Below are 16,640 nucleotides of genomic sequence, written 5' to 3' on the forward strand. Positions count from 1 at the left end.
AATGTAAAGAGCCTATGGATGTTTTGGACGTTAACAAGGCGACACTCCATCTTAACTCCTCCTCCACAATTACTGGATTGGTTGAACAGCGTGGAAGAGGACCTCCCCTGACAGTTTTTTTTCTTCTCGTCAAGACCAGTATGTAGGTGATCTAGTTTCAGGCGTTTCTTTTACTCCTGCTACGTTAGCTTACCCCTTCCTCAACATAAATCTCCGGACTATGCATGGTCCCAGTTGGTTGGAATTATGCAACTTTGTAATCAGTAGCTCTATCTATCCCCCTCCAACCCTTCATGCCTATCTAGGAGTAAACCGATTCTAAAGAGGGAGAATCAAACTTATTTCAGTGTTTATTAGTAAGAGAGTTTATTTAGTAGAAATCACTTTAGCATCATCAGTGGGTCAGATGGGGAGAGTCACAACAACATGGCTGAAAGTAACACAGTAACAGAGTACGGAAATGTATGCACTCACTACTGTAAGTCGCTCTGGATAAGAGTGTCTGCTAAATGACTAAAATGTAAATGTAACATTCAATGGTCCATCCATTCAGTCCTGTTTTAGATATTATGAAGCTGATATTATGAGACCGTATCAATGTTTTTACACTTGTTCATGACACCAGGGAATATTCCACACCTGAGAGGCACTTCACTGTTTTATCCATTCATCTCTCATAAAGGCTGAATAGGGAGAAATTACTGTGTAGCACAGCACTGAGACCATACAAGACATGATTCATCCTGTCCCAATTGTCAAGAGCAATTGTATTTCCATTAACAATACACACATGAAACTTAAAAGGGGAAAAAGGTCAGAAATTGCCAGATGAGAGGGGCATGATTCAATTAATGACATCAGACAAACAGATATCGTGAGTCATAATAAATCAGTCTGAATAAATATAAAATTACACAGTTGGAGAGAGAGTAGACTACACCCCTACGGTATATCTGTAGTCTAATGTGTTCTGGTCCTTAATATATTAGAAAAAGACAGAGGTGGTCAGAGAAAGAGAGGTAGATGTTGAAAACAGTATTTCTCTCCATCCATCATTCCATCTCTACTCCCATCGTTTCCTCCTACAGTGCGTGCCCCCCCTCCTCACACTACTAGTTGGATGGTGGTGGCTGCTGTTGAGCTACAGAAAATGTAGAAGTTACCCCTTAGTGCAGGTCTTGGACCAGGTTTGTTGTTGTAACCCCTAGTGGTTAAGGTTAGGATTGTGATATGAAGCACTGATCCTAGACCAGCGCTAGGGTGGTAACCTCTGCCTCACCCCAGGTTCTACCTCACAGTTTGGCTTTGCCTGGCTGCAGCTGCAGACTCTGGAGCTTCATGGCCATTCCCATGTTCCCTGTGATCTTCAGCTTGCCCTGGAAGAACGCCTGAGGATCAGAAGAGAGAGTCAGTCATTAGAACCAGAACAGAGAGAGAGGGAGACACTTGCCCTGACAGTAAATCTCTGTAAGACAAAAATAATGGTGTTCCAAAAAAGGTCCAGTTGTCAGGACCACAAATACAAATTCCATTTAGACACCGTTGCCCTCGAGCACAGAAAAAACTATACAGTGCATTCAGAAAGTATTCAGACTCCTTAACTTTTTCACATTTTGTAAAGTTACATCCTTATCCTAAAATGGATCAAATAGTTTTTTCCCCCTCATCAATACACACACACACACACAATACCCCATAATGACAAAGCAAAAACAGGTTGAGACATTTTTGCAAATGTATAAAAAAAAAAATAATAATAACTGAAATATGACATTTACATAAGGATTCAGACCCTTTACTCAGTAATTTGTTGAAGCACCAGTGTGATGGCGATTGCATCGTCTGTGGACCTGTTGGGGCGGTATGCAAACTGAAGTGGGTCTAGGGTGGCGGGTAAGGTCGGGGTGATATGATCCTTGACTAGTCTCTCAAAGCACTTCATGATGATAGAAGTGAGTGCTACGGGGCGGTAGTCATTTAGTTCATCTTTGCCTTCTTGGGTCGTGGAAAAATGGTAGCCATCTTGAAGCATGTGGGGACAACAGACTGGGATAGGGAGCGATTGTATATGTGCGTAAACACACCAGCCAGCTGGTCTGCGCATTCTCTTAGGACACGGCTAGGGATGTCGTCTGGGCCAGCAGCCGTGCGAGGGTTAACAGGAGACGGGGGGGCGCAGTCCTTGTTAGCGGACTGCGACGGTGGCACTGTATTATCCTCAAAGCAGGCAAAGAAGGTGTTTAGTTTCTCTGGAAGCGTGATGTCGGTGTCCGTGACGTGGCTGGTTATCTTTTTGTAGTCTGATTTCCTGTAGACCCTGCCAAATGTATCAGAAATACAGCGTAGACATTGTTAATGTTGCAAATTACTATTGTAGCTGGAAACATCAGATTTTTTGTGGAATATCAAAAAAAAAAATTTTTTTTTTATTTATTTCACCTTTATTTAACCAGGTAGGCAAGTTGAGAACAAGTTCTCATTTACAATTGCGACCTGGCCAAGATAAAGCAAAGCAGTTCGACAACATACAACGACACAGAGTTACACATGGAGTAGAACAACATACAATCAATGATGCAGTAGAAAAAAAGACTATATACAATGTGAGCAAATGATGTGAGATAAGGGAGGTAAAGGCAAAAAATGCCATGGTGGCAAAGTAAATAAAGTATAGCAAGAAAAACACTGGAAAGGTAGATTTGTAGTTTGAAGAAAGTTCAAAGTTAAAATATAAATAATATGGTGCAAAGGAGCAAAATAAATAAAATAAATAAATACAGTAGGGGAAGAGGTAGTAGATTGGGCTAAATTATAGATGGGCTATGTACAGGTGCAGTGATCTGTGAGCTGCTCTGACAGCTAGTGCTTAAAACTAGTGAGGGAGATAAGTGTTTCCAGTTTCAGAGATTTTTGTAGTTTGTTCCAGTCATTGGCAGCAGAGAACTGGAAGGAGAGACGACCAAAGGAGGAGTTGGCTTTAGGGGTGACCAGAGAGATATACCTGCTGGAGCGCGTGCTACAGGTGGGTGCTGCTATGGTGACCAGTGAGCGGAGATAAGGGGGGACTTTACCTAGCAGGGTCTTGTAGATGACCTGGAGCCAATGTGTTTGGCGACGATTATGAAGCGAAGGCCAGCCAACGAGAGCGTACAGGTCGCAGTGGTGGGTAGTATATGGGGCTTTGGTGACAAAACGGATGGCACTGTGATAGACTGCATCCAGCTTGTTGAGTAGGGTATTGGAGGCTATTTTGTAAATGACATCGCCGAAGTCGAGGATTGGTAGGATGGTCAGTTTTACGAGGGTATGTTTGGCAGCATGAGTGAAGGATGCTTTGTTGCGAAATAGGAAGCCAATTCTAGATTTCACTTTGGATTGGAGATGATTGATGTGAGTCTGGAAGGAGAGTTTACAGTCTAACCAGACACCTAGGTATTTGTAGTTATCCACAAATTCTAAGTTAGAACCGTCCAGAGAAGTTATGCTGGACGGGCGGGCAGGTGCAGGCAGCGATCGGTTGAAGAGCATGCATTTAGTTTTACTTGTGTTTAGAAGCAGTTGGAGACCACGGAAGGAGAGTTGAATGGCATTGAAGCTCGTCTGGAGGGTTGTTAACACAGTGTCCAAAGAAGGGCCAGAAGTATACAGAATGGTGTCGTCTGCGTAGAGGTGGATCAGAGATTCACCAGCAGCAAGAGCGACATCATTTATGTATGCAGAGAAAAGAGTTGGCCCAAGAATTGAACCCTGTGGTACCCCCATAGAGACTGCCAGAGGTCCAGACAGTAGGCCCTCCGATTTGACACACTGAACTCTGTCAGAGAAGTAGTTGGTGAACCAGGCGACGCAATCGTTTGAGAAACCAAGGCTACTGAGTCTGCCGATGAGGATGTGGTGATTAACAGAGGTTTACAGAGGCCCATTATCAGCAACCATCACTCCTGTGTTCCAATGGCACATTGTGTTAGCTAATCCAAGTTTATCATTTTAAAAGGCTAATTGATCATTAGAAAACCCTTTTGAAATTATGTTAGCACAGCTGAAAACTGTTGTTCTGATTTAAGAAGCAATAAAACTGGCTTTCTTTAGACTAGTTGAGTATCTGGAGCATCAGCATTTGTGGGTTCGATTACAGGCTCAAAATGGCCAGAAACAAAGGACTTTCTTTTGAAACTCGTCAGTCTATTCTTGTTCTGAGAAACTGAAGATCTCGTACAACGCTGTGTACTACTCCCTTCACAGAACAGCGCAAACTGGCTCTAACCAGAAGAGAAACAGGAGTGAGAGGACCCGGTGCTCAACTAGTCTAAAGAAGGGCAGTTTTATTGCTTATTTAATCAGAACTACAGTTTTCAGCTATGTCGGCCTTCCGCATCTGCGGTGGAAGGTGACTGAGCTACAGCGGTATTTGTCAGATCATGAGAGATCCTAAAAATCGGTCTTCTCACGAAAAAGTCTGTAGAGTCCGAACGATTTGGCTTACAAACTAATATGAACACAATGGAAAGATGACTCTCACAAAGCCGATGGTGTTCACCCACAAGTGTCACAGGACTCGTCTGATGGTAACCCATACAAATTAATGGAAATATGGAGGTAGTTTTGTGGCAACAAAAATAAGCGGTTAAATGTGTCCAAAAAAACAAAAATATTTCCTGAGCTTTCTTATATCTCCTACATATAGGACAGACACTTCAAAACATTATGATTTCTTTTAATACTGTCTTTTTTGCCATTTATGAATGTGGTATTCAATGCATTTCTATGGGAACTTAAATACTTAACAAAATAAATATATATACAGTACCAGTCAACATTTTAGACACACTTACTCATTCAAGGGTTTTTCATTATTTTTTATATTTTCTACATTGTAGAATAATAGTGAAGACATCAAAACTATGAAATAACACATATGGAATCATGTAGTTAAATGAATCAAAATATATTTGAGATTCTTCAAAGTACACGCTTGGCATTCTCTCAACCAGCTTCATGAGGTAGTCACCTGGAATGCTTTTCCAACAGTCTTGAAGGAGTACCCACATATGCTGAGCACTTGTTGGCTGCTTTTCCTTCACTCTGCATTCCAACTCATCCCAAACCATCTCAATTGGGTTGAGGTCAGGTGATTGTGGAGGCCAGGTCATCTGATGCAGCACCATCACTCTCCTTCTTAGTCAAATAGCCCTTACACAGGCTAGAGGTGTGTTTTGGGTCATTGTCCTGCTGAAAAACAAATTATCGTCCCACTAAGCGCAAACCAGATGGGGTGGCGTATCGCTGCAGAATGCTGTGGTAGCCATGCTGATTAAGTGTGCCTTGAATTCTAAATAAATCAGTGTCACCAGCAAAGCACCCCCACACCATCACACCTCCTCCATGCTTCACTGTGGGAACCACACATGCGGAGATCATCCGTTCACCTACTCTGCGTCTCACAAAGACACGGCGGTTGGAACTAAAACTCTCAAATTTGGACTTTTCATCGGTCTAATGTCCACTGCTCGTGTTTCTTGGCCCAAGCATGTCTCTTATTATTGGTGTCCTTTAATAGTGGTTTCTTTGCAGCAATTCAACCATGAAGGCCTGATTCACGCAGTCTCTGAAAAGTTGATTTTGAGATGTGACTGTTACTTGAACTCTGTGAAGCATTTATTCGGGCTACAATCTAAGGTAAAGTTAACTCTAATGAACAATTCTTCTGCAGCAGAGGTAACTCTGGGTCTTCCTTTCCTGTGGCGGTCCTCATGAGAGCCAGTTTCATCACAGCGCTTGACGGTTTTTGCAACTGCACTTGAAGAAACTTTCAAAGTTATTGAAATTTTCCAGATTGACTGACTTTTATGTCTATAAGTAATGAGGGACTGTCGTTTCTCTTTGCTTATTTGAGCTGTTCTTGCGATAATATGGACTTGGTCTATTACCAAATAGGGCCATCTTCTGTATACCACCTCTACCTTCTCACAACACAACTGACTGGCTTAAACACATTAAGAAGGAAAGAAATTCCACAAATTAACAAGGCACACCTGTTAATTGAAATGCATTCCAGGTGACTACCTCATGAAGCTGGTTGAGAGAATGCCAAGAGTGTGCAACGCTGTCGTCAAGGCAAAGGGTGGCTACATTGAAGAATCTCAATTATAAAATATATTTTGGTTTGTTTAACACTTTTGGTTACTACAAGATTCCTATTGCATTATTGCATAGTTTTTATGTCTTCACTATTATTCTACAATGTAGAAAATAGTAAAAAAGAAAGAAAAACTCTGGAATGAGTAGGTGTGTCCAAACGTTTGACTGGGACTGTATATGTTATACCTAAAGGGACCTAATATTCTAAATCAATTAGCTAAATGATCCAGGGTATGAACATTTAAAATAATTCCATATGTTAGCTTAGTAGAACTCCCCCAACAACTTACACAGAAAAAATATATACAGTTGAAGTCAGAAGTTTACATACACCTTAGCCAAATACAATAAACTCAGTTTTACACAATTCCTGACATATAATCCTAGTAAAAATTCCCTGTATTAGGTCAGTTAGGATCACCACTTTATTTTAAGAATGTGAAATGTCAGAATAATAGTAGAGAGAATTATTTATTTCAGCTTTTATTTCTTTCATCACATTCTCAGTGGGTCAGAAGTTTAAATACACTCAATTAGTATTTGGTAGCATTGCCTTTAAATTGTTTAACTTGGGTCAAATGTTTTGGGTAGCCTTCCACAAGCTTCCCACAACAAGTTGGGTGAATTTTGGCCCATTCCTCCTGACAGAGCTGGTGTAACTGAGTCAGGTTTGTACGCCTCCTTGCTCGCACACGCTTTTTCAGTTCTGCCCACAAATTGTCTATGTGTTTGAGGTCAGGGCTTTGTGATGGCTACTCCAATACCTTGACTTTGTTGTCCTTAAGCCAATTTGCCACAACTTTGGAAGTACGCTTGTGGTCATTGTCCATTTGGAAGACCCATTTGCGACCAAGCTTTAACTTCCTGACTGATGTCTTGAGATGTTGCTTCAATATATCCGCATAATTTTCCTTCCTCATGATGCCATCTATTTTGTAAAGTGCACCAGTACCTCCTGCAGCAAAGCACCCCAACAACATGATGCTGCCACCCCCATGCTTTACATTTGGGATGGTGTTCTTCGACTTGCAAGCGTAACCGATGTGAAATGGCTAGTTAGTTAGCGGTGGTGCGCGCTAATAGCGTTTCAATCGGGTGACGTCACTCGCTCTGAGACCTGAAGTAGTTGTTCACAAACACGAAATTTGTGGAGTAGTTGAAAAAGTTTTAATGACTCCAACCTAAGTGTATGTAAACTTTCAACTGTATCTTGCACACACAATTCATCTCTCCAAACTATTCTTTGTCAAAGTGCAGCCATTCGTCAAAGTGCAGCCCCTCCATTTTGTGGAAAGTAAATCCCCCTGCAGTCAACAAAGCAGGGAAATATTATTCTTGAGCTGGTTGGAAAACAACACGAATGGAAATGATTCCTGACCTGCTCTTCACTCCAGTAGTGTGTGCTCCTGCCTGGTTTAAAGAGTTAAAGTGGAGAGATTAATGTCAGAGTGGAAAGTGGGCCAGCAGGAGGAGGAGCAGGAAGAGGAGGCTCTACAGACCAGAGGGGCTTATAGGAGGGCTGGGGACTGTCATGTGTGGCATGCGGCTTGTAGGACAGAAATTATGACTGAGTCTTAAAATTTGTATGAAAAGAAACTTAAGCGAGTACAGAACTCAACGGACACATGGTAACAAAAGCCTTGGAGGTGTCCTTAGTTCCAAAGACACCTATCCTCTGTTATAAAAGAGGCTTTGTATAAACCGAGCGTAGAAGAAATAGACTCATGGTCAAAACAACATTCTGGAAAAGAATAATAGAGAATAGTACTTCTAGTTATAAGGTCAACAAGTATTACATCATTGTACAATGAAGGTCACTATGAACTGACCATACATACAGCACAAGGCAACACAAAATAAGAGCTGAGTTTGTATACTACAACATGGTAAAAGAAATTCCACTCAATAACACATACCTACACACCGAGCAAATTAAAAGTAAAATAACACGGACATTAACCAGACGTTGACCGCAGCCTTACTCATATTGAACCCATTCTTTTTTTATTACAGAAGATGTTCCAACTACCGAAACAATAAGGGTAATAGGCTCTTTTAAGTTGAGCACCTGTCAGGAGGTTAATGCCCTGTCTGTTCATCCGCATACAAATACACAAAAGAACAGAGGGTGTTCTTTTGTGTATTTGTATGCGGATGACTCAACACTATTCTTGTCAGCTACTACACTTAAAGAGTTGCAGTTAGTTTCAGAGTGGACTGCAAGGAGTAAGTTAGTCCTAAATATTTCTAAAACTAAAAGGTATTGTATTTGGGACAAAACATTCACTAAACCATAAACCTCAACTAAATCTTCTAATAATATCATCGGATGGGGCCACAGTGTCTTCTGATCCCTCCTGTCTCAGCCTCCAGTATTTATGCTGCAGTAGTTTATGTGCCGGGGGGCTAAGGTCAGCCTGTTACATCTGGAGTATTCTCTTGTCTTATCCGGTGTCCTGTGTGAATTTAAATATGCTCTCTCTAATTCTCTCTTTCTTTCTTTCTTTCTTTCTTTCTTTCTTTCTCTCGGAGGACCTGAGTCCTAGGACCATGCCTCGGGACTACCTGGCATGATGACTCCTTGCTGTCCCCAGTTCCCCTGGCCATGCTGCTGCTCCAGTTTCAACTGTTCTGCCTGCGGCTACGGAACCCTGACCTGTTCACCGGACGTGCTTGTTGCACCCTCGACAACTACAATGATTATTATTATTTGACCATGCTGGTCATTTATGAACATTTTAACATCTTGACCATGTTCTGTTATAATATCCACCCGGCACAGCCAGAAGAGGACTGGCCACCCCTCATAGCCTGGTTCCTCTCTAGGTTTCTTCCTAGGTTTTTGGCCTTTCTAGGGAGTTTTTCCTAGGGAGTTTTTCCTAGCCACCGTGCTTCTTTCACATGCATTGCTTGCTGTTTGGGGTTTTAGGCTGGGTTTCTGTACAGCACTTTGAGATTTCAGCTGATATACGAAGGGCTATATAAATAAATTTGATTTGATTTGATTAATAAATAATGTGGAAATTGAGCAAGTTGAGATGACTAAACTGCTTGGAGTAACCCTGGATTGTAAACTGTCATGGTCAAAACATATTGATTTAACAGTAGCTAAGGTGTGGAGAAGTGTGTCCATAATAAAGCGATGCTCTGCCTTCTTAACAACACTATCAACAAGGCAGGTCCTACCGGCCCTAGTTTTGTCGCACCTGGACTACTGTTCAGTCATGTGGTCAGGTGCCACAAAAAGGGAATAAGGAAAATTGCAATTGGCTCAGAACAGGGCAGCGTGGCAGGCCCTTGGATGTACACAGAGAGCTAATATTAATAATATGCATGTCAATCTCTCCTGGCTGAAAGTGGAGGAGAGATTGACTTCATCACTGCTTGTATTTATGAGAGGTATTGACATGTTGAATGCACCGAGCTGTCTGTTTGAACTACTGGCGCACAGCTCGGACACCCATGCATACCCCACAAGAGGTCTCTTCACAGTCCCCAACTCGATGACAGACTATGGGAGTTCTATGCACAGTACTACATAGAGCCATGACTACATGGAACTCTATTCCACATCAAATAATCGATGCAATCAGTAAAATTAGATTTAAAAAAACAGATAAAAGTACACCTTATGGAACAGCGGGGACTGTGAAGCAACACAAACATAGGCACAGACATATACAGACAAATACACACACGATAACATACGTGTAACAGTGTAGGTTCCATCCCTCTCTTCGCCCCAACCTGGGCTTGAACCAGGGACCCTCATCAACAACTGACACCCCACGAAGCATCGTTACCCATCGCGCCACAAAAGCCGCGGCTCTTGCAACGCAAGGGGAAACCCTACTTCAAGTCTCAGAGCGAGTGACTTCACTGATTGAAATGCTATTAGCGCGCACCACCGCTAACTAACTAGCCATTTCACATCGGTTACATATGCATACATAGATTTTGTACTGTAGATATGTGGTAGTGGTGGAGTAGGGGCCTGAGGGCACACAGTGTGTTGTGAAATCTGTGAACATAATGATTTAAAAATTGTATAAACTGCCTTAATTTTGCTGAACCCCAGGAAGAATAGCTGCTGCCTTGGCAGGAACTAATGGGGATCCATAATAAACCCCAGGAAGAGTAGCTGCTGACTTGGCAGGAACTAATGGGGATCCATAATAAATACAAATACCTTTGCGTTTCCCCCCAGGTCCCTTTAATGGACGGACAAACAGGTGTGCATGGGGGCCAAGGAAGAAGGAAGCCACTTCTAAAGGAGCCATGAAGACTTAACCTGTTCCCAGATCTGTTTGTGCTGTCCGGCCAAGTCCTATATATGGTGGTTGTCATGACAAACAGCACAAGCAGGTCTGGGACCAGGATAATAAAGATCTGCTGGGCTCCATAGCAAGAGTCTAGACTGTGTCGATGAAGTCAGTCAATCAGTGAAGCTTGTTACCTAGCATACCTTATTTCCACCTATGGTGGAAACCGAGTACACGAGAGAAAAAAAGCAACATTTCAGCACAATCATCCTAAATTTTCATAAGAAATGACGTGGTGTTTTTGGTCTAACAGTAGCCTAACATTATTTATCCTAATATATTTGGTTTGCTGTGTAGAATACTAATTAATCATTAAGTGATCTTATGAGACACCGCACCATTCTGAGAAGTGGCAGAGCGTCCCTCCGCTGCTCACCGGCAGCACTACACCCTTGTTTATAATGGTTGGATGACTTCGGGAGTTTCACGTTACCACAGCTCTACAAACTAAAATGGTGCATTCAGTTGACAACAAATGTTGTTTTTTTTACACCATCGCAGCAGAGCAAAAGTTTCGGGGCTGACCCAAAATCGTTTTGGGCTAAAGCCCCAAAAGTCAGGTCCTGGTGACGTCCATGTGTAAGGTTATAACCATGAGACTGACTGAAATACAGAGTATTAACTCCCTCAAATCAAGGCCAATACTTACTGTCTGTGGGTTCATTTTCCCCGTCATCAAGGCCAGCAGGTCTGCATCTGACATGGAAATGGTGCAGTCTGATTTCTTTGCTAGAAAGGGGTCGAAGGAGAGGAAGGGTAGATGAAGGAAGAGAGAATTACAGCAAGAGAGAGAAAAAAAACACTTGTTTATTGATCATAAAATACTGTCAATTGAAAACCACAAAAATCATGATACAGCCTGTGAAAATACAACTAGATATTTTTCCCTCCACACGTTTCTATGTGAATTCAGCTAATTTACATTCTCACTCTCAATGTGGACCAAACCGCTAATTCTGACCTGTCGTTGTGGATGCAGCCCTTGCTGTTCTTACCTGTGTCATTGTGAACGCAACCCTTGCCATTCTTCACGTCCACTATCCAGGTCGCTTCCTGACCACCCGGACCATCCTTCACCTTAAAGGAAAACACCCCTCCAATCTTCTTCACAAATGACTCCCCATCCTACAGAGAAATACAAGGTAGTACAAGGTAGTCATAACAATTAGGATAATAAGTACTGTGTTCATAAATAACAAAAGCTGTTTCTATTGTCATGTCCAAAGACGAAGAAAGGACACAAAATATTTGTCTTATTCACCTAAACAAAACATTTCACATCCAGTTAAACAATCTTATTTATCCATGTGCTTTATAAAATCAATAAAATAACAAAGCATTCACTGAAACCACTGAAAACAAACAAAAAAAATGTCAAATGTAAAACACAAGACATGCTACTCTTACATTAACGATCAATTAGGCTACTGGACAACTATTTTCTGAACATGTCTAACAAGGAATTGTTTTTTATTTCCTGTAATATTGTATTATTCTGTGGATAATCAGATACATAGCAGTGGAATAACATAATACCAAAACACAGAGAGAGATCCTAATGGGAACCAGAGAGCACCGCTCCACTGCTGCCAGACAGACTTACACAAGGATGGAAAATCGAAAAGTAGGACAACAGAGGAAAACCTCCTTGAGTGGAGATGATGTCACACATCCAGAGTCAAAAGAGTTGCAGACTAGTTTAGTTACATTTAATTCTGTCTATATACAGTATCAGTCAAAAGTTGACACACCTACTCATTCAAGGGTTTTTCTTTATTTGTACTATGTTCTACATTGTAGAATAATAGTAAAGACATCAAAACTATGAAATAACACATATGGAATCATGTAGTAACCAAAAAAGTGTTAAATAAATCTAAATATATTTGATATTCATCAAAGTAGCCACCATTTCCTTGATGCCAGCTTTGCACACTCTCGGTATTCTCTCAACCAGCTTCATGAGGTAGTCACCTGGAATGCATTTAAATTAACAGGTGTGCCTTGTTAGAAGTTAATTTGTGGAATTTCTTTCCTTCTTAATGCGTTTGAGCCAATCAGTAGTGTTGTGACAAGGTAGGGGTGGTACACAGAAGATAGCCCTATTTGGTAATAGACCAAGTCCATATTATGGCAAGAACAGCTCAAATAAGCAAACAAAAACAACAGTCCATCATTACTTTAAGACATGAAGGTCAGTCAATCTGGAAAATTTCAATAACTTTAAAAGTTTCTTCAAGTGCATTTGCAAAAACCAGCAAGCACTAAGAATGAAACTGGCTCTCATGAGGACCGCCACAGGAAAGGAAGACCCAGAGTTACGTCTGCTGCAGAGGAATTGTTCATTAGAGTTACCAGCCTCAGAAACTGCAAGCCAAATAAATGCTTCACACATCTCAACATCAACTGTTCAGAGGAGACTGTGTGAATCAGGCCTTCATGGTTGAATTGCTGCAAAGAAACTACTACTAAAGGACACCAATAATAAGAAGAGACTTGCTTGGGCCAAGAAACACGAGCAATGGACATTAGACCGGTGAAAATCAGTCCTTTGGTCTGATGAGTCGAAATGTCAGATTTTTGGATCCAACACCCGTGTCTTTGTGAGACGCAGAGTAGGTGAACGGATGATCTCCGCATGTGTGGTTCCCACTGTGAAGCATGAAGGAGGTGGTGTGATGGTGTGGGGGTGCTGGTGACACTGTCTGTGATTTCTTTAGAATTCAAGGCAATCTTAACCAGCATGGCTACCACAGCATACTGCTGTGATACACCATCCGATCTGGTTTGCGCTTAGCGGGACTATCATTTGTCTTTCAACAGGACAATGACCCAAAACACACCTCCAGGCTGTGTAAGGGCTATTTGACCAAGAAGGAGGGTGATGGAGTGCTGCATCAGATGACTTGGCCTCCACAATCACCTGACCTCAACCCAATTGAGATGGTTTGGGATAAGTTGGACCGCCGAGTGAAAGAAAAGCAGCCAACAAGTGCTCAGCATATGTGGGAACTCCTTCAAGACTGTTGGAAAAGCATTCCACATGACTACCTCATGAAGCTGGTTGAGAGAATGCAAAGCTGTTATCAAGGCAAAGGGGTGGCTACTTTGAAGAATCTCAAATATAAAATATATTTGGATTTGTTTAACACTTTTTTGGCTACTACATGATTCCATGTGTATAAGTAGGAGTGTCCAAACCTTTATCTGGTACTCTATGTATAATAGACATCTAGTTGTGTATTTTGGACCTAACAGACTGCTGTTCACTGCTGGCTAGGCTGAGTTAAGGTGAGAGAGAGAGAGTGACAAAGAGAGAGAGAAAGAGAAGAAAGAGAAAGAGAGAAAAGTGAAAGAGTGACAGAGGGAAAGAGAGTTCTGTCATCATCCAGCTTGTGATGTTTATAGTAGTGAGGTCAGAAGCAGAGCAGCTGCAAATGAACACACAACTTTAGAGTGCAGAACCATTTATCTGATTAATTCAAACGGCATAACAACTTATATCATGAGCTAGGTTTCCATCCAATTGGTGACAGATTGAGAGTATTCTAAAATCTGCAAAAAAACAATGTGCCTTTTCCCACCAGAGATTTGTTTCCATCAAATTGACTTGTTGCAGATGAGACTGTGCTTGATGATGTAGTGCACATAAAAATACCTTTTGTGGGTAAACTCCCATGTACCGAATAAAAAAAGACTAGTTAAATGGGTTTCCATCACATTTTCAACTCTATGTTGCGTTTTATAGCAAGTGTGCCCACTCCGGTATTGGCACGTGCGTTCTAGCCAAGAGCGCTGTTGGCTAGAGCGCAAGTATAACATCCATGATGAGATTATTATGGACAAAAGCATCGAAGCAGCCAAGCATCGAAGATCATGTCACCAGAATAAGACCCTCGATATTTATTGGAAAGGAGTATCAAGCTCATCGCTTTTGCACTTTATTTAAACATTGAGTCACCATTGAGACCAGGGTCTCTTTCTGCTGCAATCTGGTAAATGGTGTCACCATAATCAAGAACTGGCATGCTGACTGTACAATCTGCTTCCTGCTATTTATGGAGAGTCAAGATCCATTTCTAAAAAAGAAGCCCCCTTTAAATCTTATCTTGTTAACTAGCTCATCCATATGTTTTTAAACATTACCTTTGTCAATCTAAAGGCCCAGATATTTGTAGGTGGGAACCTGATCAATGGGAGAACCATCCAATGAATAAATATGTAGTCCATCTGAAACAATTTAGCGATAGAAAATAAAAGTGAACTATACCTGACAACTATGAGTGGTTTAGGTTCATTTCTCATATTTTGTGGGCTCTGCCTGTCTAACAGCAGAAGGGCGCATTTGCCGTGGTACTGTTAGCTGATAATGTTTTCCTTCGCAATCTTCCGAAATCTCTGATGAAACAAGCTAAATGATGTTTGCTTAACTAGCTACATGTCAAACGGATAGGTACCTTCACATATCTGAAATGACATGATTATTGATGTTTACTGATCATGAAAAGCATGTATATTGAACAAAAACATAAAAGCAACATGCAACAACTTCAAATATTTTACTAAGTTACGGTTCATAGAAGGAAATCATTCAATTGAAATCAATTAATTTGGCCCTAATCTTTGGATTTCACATGACTGGGATGGGGCGCAGCCATGGGTGGGCCTGGGAGAGCTTAGGCCAACCCACTTGGAACCAGGTCCACTCACTGGGGAGCCAGGCCCAGCCAATCAGAATGATCAATTTTATTTTTTTTACAGACAGAAATACTCCTCAGCACTACTCCTTCTCAGACGATTCCTCAGGTGAAGAAGACGGATGTGGAGGTCCTGGGCTAGAGTGATTACACGTGGTCTGCGGTTGTGAGGCCGGTTGGATGTACTGCCAAATTCTCTAAAATGACTTGAAAACGACATGTCTACTTGTCCCCCAGCAGCCAAATTGAACGTATTGTGATGTTTTATTGAAAACAACCTATATAATTAACCCTCATTCTATGGATGTACTGTGGAGGAAATGGTTAGAGGTCACAATATGCACATTTTCTGTGAAAAGGATCAAAAAAGAGGTCTAAGCATTTTGATGTGAAAACAGGATGTGGGTTTGTAGCATAAACTGCAATACATGACACCTGAAACAGATAACACACAGTAATGAATGAAGATACCTCCTCCAACTTCTTGTTGATCTCCTGGAAGACTGCATGGGCCTTGAACCCCTCCAGGCTGCATTCTGCATTGGTGTTAACTGACTGGATCCTCTGAGAGCTGAGAGACACACACAGAGAAACCCCACACAATTGACAGCATAACAGGAGGCATGCCATACATAGCCTGTGAGGCACAACTATAACAAAACAATTAGGATTATTCAGCAGGAGAAAAGAGAAATAGCATGATAGTCTTAAACACGACGCTAGGCAACAGACTAATAGGATGGGGGTAGATCACACAGGCTTACTAAGAGTCCTCATAAGGCTCTTGCCTCAGTCACAACATGATGGTGTTGTCTTTCAACTAGTCTAATTATCAGTGAGCGCAGTTCAAATGCAGAGAGCAGAAAGCATGTTTGATGTAAATTGTAGAAAAGGGTTGGCTCTAATTTGATTACATAATTAGACTTATCTGAAGCTTTAGACATTAATTTGATGAACGTAATGCCAGTGTGTTAAAATGAATAACCTGCAAGCAAATGGATGAATAAAGATGTATTATATTCCTATTGAATCCATGTCAGGTTGGCAGGAGTTTCTCGGTTGGTGTCATTTTCCGGTAAGTATTGCACAAGTCAGGTGTTAGCACAGCAGTAAGTTAGCTGCTAACAGTTATGTCATTGTTTTGAATAAGCTGGCTATCAAGCTAACTTTACACCCTTGCATTTCACAAGGGTGACCCGACCCAGATGAATAATTCGAGGTAACGAGTGGTAATTAAAGGGTTGTGATAATTTTACTAACCCCAAGTATCTCACCTTACAAACTGCGATTCACGCATTTTGTTATGTGAAACAACCATTGTTCAGAGGCCGAAACAGCTGGTGTGCAACTGCGTGCTGTTAGGAACATAGAGATTGATAGAGGACTCGTTTTTGTGTCTGTGAAATCGTTGCCTCAATGGCGCTGGCAATCTCCATTTTATTTGGCTTTCTTCTTCACGATTAGCTGATCCCTGCTGATGACC

General features: G+C 41.5%; 1 protein-coding gene across 1 annotated transcript; it reads right to left on the reverse strand.

Moving 5' to 3' along the window:
* Positions 1-338: 338 nt before the first annotated feature.
* On the reverse strand, positions 339-16,640 carry LOC115158679 (non-specific lipid-transfer protein). The gene is made up of 5 exons (XM_029707879.1): positions 16,432-16,640; positions 15,629-15,728; positions 11,456-11,585; positions 11,110-11,189; positions 339-1,388 (listed from the first exon to the last, which is right to left on the reverse strand). The coding sequence occupies exons 1-5, from the start codon at positions 16,473-16,475 to the stop codon at positions 1,293-1,295; spliced, it is 450 nt and encodes a 149-aa protein (XP_029563739.1). The 5' UTR covers positions 16,476-16,640; the 3' UTR covers positions 339-1,292.

The sequence above is a fragment of the Salmo trutta genome, chromosome 22 (assembly GCF_901001165.1).
Source record: "Salmo trutta chromosome 22, fSalTru1.1, whole genome shotgun sequence".
Taxonomy (NCBI): domain Eukaryota; kingdom Metazoa; phylum Chordata; class Actinopteri; order Salmoniformes; family Salmonidae; genus Salmo; species Salmo trutta.

Bases quoted from the DNA above. Each gene is read 5' to 3' on its own strand.
- LOC115158679 (XM_029707879.1), bottom strand. From the start codon at position 16,475: ATGGTTGTTTCACATAACAAAATGCGTGAATCGCAGTTTGTAAG. The intron at 11,586-15,628 runs GTATCTTCATTC...ATTTCTCTGTAG, and splicing joins TCAACAAGAAGTTGGAGGAG to GATGGGGAGTCATTTGTGAA. The intron at 1,389-11,109 runs GTAAGTATTGGC...TCTGATCCTCAG, and splicing joins GGAAAATGAACCCACAGACA to GCGTTCTTCCAGGGCAAGCT.